The sequence below is a fragment of the Malania oleifera genome, chromosome 3 (genome assembly GCF_029873635.1).
Source record: "Malania oleifera isolate guangnan ecotype guangnan chromosome 3, ASM2987363v1, whole genome shotgun sequence".
In the NCBI taxonomy this organism is placed as follows: Eukaryota; Viridiplantae; Streptophyta; class Magnoliopsida; order Santalales; family Ximeniaceae; genus Malania; species Malania oleifera.
In genome coordinates this window covers 13663285-13669893 of record NC_080419.1, presented here as the reverse complement: position 1 = coordinate 13669893, position 6609 = coordinate 13663285, and the positions used below count along the sequence as shown (strand labels likewise).

At 38.2% G+C, this 6609-nt stretch overlaps 1 protein-coding gene across 1 annotated transcript; it reads right to left on the bottom strand.

Moving 5' to 3' along the window:
* Positions 1–2245: 2245 nt before the first annotated feature.
* Positions 2246–6378, bottom strand: LOC131151788 (RAN GTPase-activating protein 2). The gene is made up of 3 exons (XM_058103205.1): positions 6138–6378; positions 4428–4492; positions 2246–4183 (listed from the first exon to the last, which is right to left on the bottom strand). The coding sequence occupies exon 3, from the start codon at positions 4172–4174 to the stop codon at positions 2558–2560; it is 1617 nt and encodes a 538-aa protein (XP_057959188.1). The 5' UTR covers positions 4175–4183; positions 4428–4492; positions 6138–6378; the 3' UTR covers positions 2246–2557.
* Positions 6379–6609: the final 231 nt, after the last annotated feature.

Below are 6609 nucleotides of genomic sequence, written 5' to 3'. Positions count from 1 at the left end.
TTCAAAACCTAAGTATTAAGGAGAGTTAAGAGGAACTTATACTAACTTTGGAATTGCTCACAGAGACGATGTGGGACTAGACGCACACTAATACTCCCCCTCGAGTCCATGGAGGAAATGAGGCAAGAAGAACCCATGGGGGAAAATGAGGTGAGGAGAAATCTAACCCACGGAGGAGTCAAGCAGCGCAAGGCCCAGTTCTGATACAATGTTAGAGAATTCATCCTCAAAACCTAGGTATTAAGGAGAGAGAGCTAATAGAATCTTATACTGACTTTAGAGCTGCTCACAGAGACGATGTGAGACTGGATGCACACTAATACTATATTAATGTATGTCCAGTCTCACATCGTCTCTGTGAGCAGTTTCAAAGTTAGTATAAGATCCTTTTAGCCCTCACTCCTTAATACCTAAGTTTTGAGGATGAGCTCTCTAACATGGTATCAGAGCTGGGCTTTGGGCTGCTTGACTCCTTTATGGATTGGACTTCTCCTCGCCTAATTTCCTCCCATGGGCTCTCCTCGCCTCATTTCCCCCATGGGCTCAAGGGGGAGTATTAGTGTGCATCCAGTCTCACATCATCTCTGTGAGCAAATCCAAAGCCAGTATAAGATCATCTTAACTCTCTCTCCTCGATACCTAGGTTTTGAGGATGAGTTCTTTAACATTTAGGATTAAGTTTTTGATAAATAGATAAATTGGATCGGTTGGAATTTTGCACCCAACCCGACCCATAAACACTCCTATCTTTGATAGTTACTTTTAAGAAATATATATATATGGGTCCGTGACAGCTAGTATCAAAGCACAATGTGCAAGCACCATGAGTAGTACATGAGAACTTTAAAGTTTGGAAAGACATAACGCGTTGAACCGCTTGAGGCAAGAATGACAAAACTTGAAAATTTGGAGACGAAGTTCATTTGAACTGTAAGGGTTTGTGATATAATTGTTAAAAGAGAAAGGGGTGTCAATGGAGTTTGAGGTTGTTGGAAAACACACTAGAGGAAACCTCTATAGTGTATCTAAACTTGAGAAAAAAATTGTGAAAATAGAAGAAATTCATTCCATGTATAAAATCCCTGGAGGAAAGGCCAATAGAGCAAGGCCTTCCAGAAAAGCATTCATCATTGGAAGCCTTCAACATGAATTTTGTCAACAAGGATACAAGTCTCCATCGATATTCAAAATATGACATTTACATTTGTAACATTTAAATATGTGCATCTTATTAGTTGGCCTTTCATAACAAATTAGGCAAAAAAACATTTTACTCCCCTAAAATTTGACAAGAAGACAAAAACCTCTCCCGAGATTTTAAAAATGCTATAAGCGCGTCCCTTTAAATATATATATAAGAAGTTTTAAGTAAACCTGAGCAGAGGTCATTAAGATTTTTGAGACCTTAGAAGAAGTCATTATTTTTTAACTAAATTTCAGGAAAAGTCAATATTTTTGCCCCAACAAATTTAATATCCAAAATGATAAATCCAAATGACAAAATGAACACATTATATTTTTTATAAAGTTTCAACAAAAATGTTGACACTAATCAATGTAAAGCTTATCTAGTTGTCCTGTTCAAAAATAAATAAGCGGATGAGAATCTATACACGTGGCATCGTGGCAAGATAATTTTTTTTTCAGTCTTTAGATGTGTGGATTTCAAAGAACACATTCTACCACATCAACTTCTATTTTTATAAGTGTGTAAATAGCCGAAGAGTTTTGTGCACTTCTTTACATTATCATCAAAGAAATGTGATCTTCTCGACAAACCTCAAGAGGTCATAATCATATCTTGCCCTTATTGAGCGCTCATTGAGCTACTATTTCATTATCATCATCCTTGTCATGAAAACCATGATCCACAGTCTAGATCTTCACTTCTCTCTCAAAGAGATGCTGAAGTCACCATAATCCAAGGCATTGTGGCAGTACAAACAATTTTTCAAGGGCACAATATATTGTATCTAGCAAACAAATTGGTAGTCCTACCGTTTCTTGAAAGACTTTAGATTTGAATTTATATTAAATTTTTATAAAATATAATATAAATTTATATTAAAATTTATGTAAATCCATTCAAATCCAAATTTAAAGTCCTAAATTCATGCTCCCAAACACAAGTTTTGAATATTTTCTTCTTAAGGTAGGTGGATGAGTGAAATTAAGCACCAAAGATGCAACCGCCATGCATCAGCAACAACAAAAACAGCAAAGAAACAGCAGCAGATGAAACATATTCTTTAAAGAAAACATCTATAGGGGCAATGGAGCAATTCATTCTCGGGTCAATGACAACATTAGCCACAGCAGATCTAATCTAAATGACAATGACCCTGCTAAAAACCAATCCTTTCGAGCCTAGACTACCGATTAGGGGAAAGAACACTTATACTTCCGATCAACTAACTGCCACTGGCCCTGCTCATGCACTAAAATTCAACAAAGCAGTCAGATCCGAACAGTAGTTACAAAATTATTTCAGACAAGCTTTCCCCAGGCAAATTATAAAAATTAAAATACATGACACGATACCTGACATAAGAGAACTCTACTCCTGGTTGACATCTAGGCCCTTCAGTTTTGATTCTAATTCATCCTCGTTACCTTCACCTTCCTCTCCAAGTTCCTTCTCGTCATCTCCTCCTTCAGGATCATTCTCATCCAAGGACCCAAGCATGTTGGGGGATTTCTTAAATATATCCTTGACTTCATCGACGCCTTCATCAGAAATGAAATTTCCATTCATGTTTAGCAACTTAAATTCAGGCTTCTGCACCAGAGTCTGAGCCAAGAGCCTAGCCCCAGCCCTCCTAATTGAGTTTGTGCTCATATCAACCTCCTTTAACTGCATGTGACCTTCCAATGCCTTGCTGATCTGAATAGCACCTTCATCCTTGAGTTCATTCTCAGCCAAATTCAATTTGGTGAGAAGCTGCTTAGCTGCTATACAAGCAGCTAGAGTAGGAGCCGCTTCAGCAGTTATATCATTTCCAGCCATATCCAACACTGCAAGTGAAGGAGCTGATTCCTTAAGAACACCTGCTATGGCAATTGCTCCCTCATCTTCCAAATTCAGGTAACCCAAGTAAACCTCAGTTAGACCTGCGTGCTTAGAAAGAGCTTTACTCAGAGCAACTCCTGCTTCTACACCAAACATATTGTCCCTCAGATCCAGCTTCTTCAGATGGGTACATATCTCAAGTGCTTCGGATAAAGCAACCCCACCTTCGGAGTCTACCCTTGTAGAAGAGCATCGAAAATCCTCTAGAATGGGAGAACATTTTACAACCTCAGAAATAGCACGAGCCCCGTCATCTCCAGTCATATTATTGTGAAAGTGAAGGATCTTAAGCTTCTCTGTGGAAGGAATTAACTCACAAACTGCCTGTGCAGCTTCCTTTGAGATGCCATCATTCATTAGATACAGCTCCTCCAAGCTATTCTGCGATTTCAGAAGTGCCTCAAATGCCCAAACACCTTTTTCGCCCATGGCATTATTTGAAAGATTCAGAGACCTCAAGATGCAACCCTCCAAGGCCACTGAGAATACATTCATGACTTCAAGAGCTTCTGCCTTAGGTCTTCCTGCAATAAAATCAGACAAGTCTACATCCTTCAACTGGTCCTTGAGGGAAACCAAGATGGGCTCAGCAACACGAGCTGCACCTAAGCTAAAGCTTCTATTGCTGAAACATATTTTAGTGTAGGAATTTCCTGGCTCCTTCAGTGGCCTTAAAAGCTCCTCAGCCTCCTCTGCTTCAATAAAAGCTCGTTGGTCTTTAGATATATCAAAAACTGTCTCATGATGTGCAGTAGCTCCCTCAGATGTCATTGTCTCTCTCCCTGCCACTCTAGGGCCTCCTTTAAGAATTTCCAGGATGAGCTTACTGCACTCCTTAGCATAAAGCTGCACAGCAGAACTGCCATCACCATCTGGCTCCCTTTCATAGTGTTGGTTTGCAGTGGCAAAAGCCACATCTTCAATTTGTTTGGCTTTTTCGGTGGCTTCTTCTTTGCTTAGACTCCCATACTTCTTGGTGAAGATAGATGGAGTTGAAAGATTATTGGCCATTCGTTCCACAAGCATTAGCCTTGTGTTTTGGCTAGGGGGCCACAATTTAATTGAAAATTGGCAACGCTGTGAGTTGAAAGTCATGGTATCCATTGCAATTGTCTACAAATGAGCATTAAAATGATGCTATTAGTTCTCCATAATACTACTAAGATGCAACCAACTTGGATAGGTGGTTGAAACGAAAACTTGCCAAGCCAAACAAAAAGCTTCTAAAAAGGCTTCTTCATACAAATATAAAGATGAGTAATTAAAAAACTATTACTAGCTTCGGTGTTAAAATTTATGAAACTATTGATCTATGCAGCCCAATTATTCAACTAGCGGCAGAACTGATATGAAGTACCTAGTCTTGTAAATGGCTTGCTGACTACTGGGGTTAATGATATTGGAATTGCTCCAGTGAAAGACCTGCAGAAATAAAAGAAACCGGTATAAACACACTGAAGAAGTAGAAGAAACAGAAAACAGAAGGGAGAAGTAATAATATCAAGGCCAACCCGGAACAGGTATCTCATCCAATAAGTTGAATGGGGATAAAACCAAACCTAATCAATGCCAACTTTAGAACCAGGAATTGAAGAAAAACATATATATAACCTGTCAGATTGCTGAAGAGAAGGACGAGAGAAAATGAATTGAAACACATATTTTAAAATTCTTATTATATGAGACCCCATAAAACAAAACCTCTACCTCACAGCAACTATTTTGCCAAGTTTCAGTAAATCCTCAATTTTTCAGCAACCAAACAATGGTCAATTGTAATTTTTATCCCTGCTTGATTCAGACAAGAATGTACTTGATTCAGACAAGAATGTAGGTAGAACAAAAGAGGAACAAAATCAACAAGTTAAGAGTTAAATATGTTCCCTACAAACATAAAAATAAAGAGAAAACAAACTAATAGCACAAATCAGAAATCGTAGTCATTTTTTCTTTTCACTTTTCAACTGACAGTGAGAGTTACACGAATCAGAATGTTTGGCAACTGAGAAAAAAGCATGCCCCAAGAATGAGCAAAACTCAAATGAAGATGTTAATACAAGGGAAGAGAGAATATGAAGTGCCTGCTGGAAAGATTAGAGATAGCACCAAAGGAGCATGAGAGAAATAATTTAAGATGGTATGAACATTTGAAAAATAGATCACTAGGGGCACCAGGAAAGAAGTTTAATTAGACAAACGTAGAGGGAAATGAAGACTGAGAAAAACATAAGTTGAGGTTACAAAAATGATTATCTACAATTCAGTTTAATAGACGATAAAACCGAAAACTAGATAAATGGAATGGACCATAAAAAATTAATAAATAAATGAACAGAGAGAATCAAGTTGGGCTGTTGCTCTCTTTTTATTTCAATTACATTGTTAGTTCTTAACTGAAACCTAGAATGCTTTGTGTTATTATACCTACAGGCTACAGCTATCAAATGCTATTTCTGATCAAGCGCTTCACCAGAGAACTACATAACAAACCAAGTAATCGATAAGTACCCCCACCACAGCCCGAAAACGGGCAGGAAAAAGCATACTCAACTTCATTATAGAACAAACTAGTTCCGTTTCTCCCACAGAGATTCAAATTTTCATGCCTATAATTCCCCCGGATTTCTCAGGAACCACACAAGCGGAAAATAATAGCAGCAAGTAAACAGGAAAAGTAAAAGGGTATTTTCTCGCAAGGCCTACGCAAGATCTAAACGTCAGAAGAAGCATAAAATTGAAAACCCAAAAAAAAATAAAAATAAAAAACTTTTTCGAACCGAAATCACCATTAAGATTCAAGCTTTCACGTAAAAGGCACAGATAAGCAACTAGAAGGAAAAATGAGAGAGAGAGAGAGAGAGAGAGAGAGAGAGAGAGAGAGAGAGAGAGAGAGAGGCCATTATGGAGCTGGAATTAAGCAAGAATGATTATGTACCCCTACAAACACAAAAAGAGGAGATAAAAATAAAAGCAAAAGAAGGCAGCGGGGCATGGACATTATCAAGTACAAGTGAAGCTCTAAAACCCTAGAAATGAACGATGAAGTTCTGCGCAAAGAATGCAATACCCTTTTGCTGATCTCTCGCGTTCTGATGGTCTAAAATGTGTCAAACAATTCTCCAATGAGTCAACGAGAAGAACAGACGGGACAGAGCGAGAGAGACAGAGTGACGGAGAGAGGGAGAGAGTCTTCAGTGAAATGTAAGAAGAAGATGGAAGAGGCACAGGCACTGAGACAGGCGTGGAATATAGCAAAATATAAAAGGAAGTGTTTGGACGCAGGGGTGGTGTGGTGAATGGTGATGGACGAGAAGAACTTTATTAGCCAAATACTGAATTTAAAATTTCTAATTACCAATAAAAATGCAATTGGGCCATTGTGGGGCCATAATTCTAGAAAGCAAAATGCTTACTTTCCAGTTTAAGTCTTCCTCTAGTAGTCACATGATTATGAATTTCTATGAATATAAAATTTATGAACCTCCTTATCATTTCTAATTAAGACATCTCACCATGTTATCCGAGAAATTGTTATGATT

Bases quoted from the DNA above. Each gene is read 5' to 3' on its own strand.
- LOC131151788 (XM_058103205.1), bottom strand. From the start codon at position 4,174: ATGGATACCATGACTTTCAACTCACAGCGTTGCCAATTTTCAATTAAA.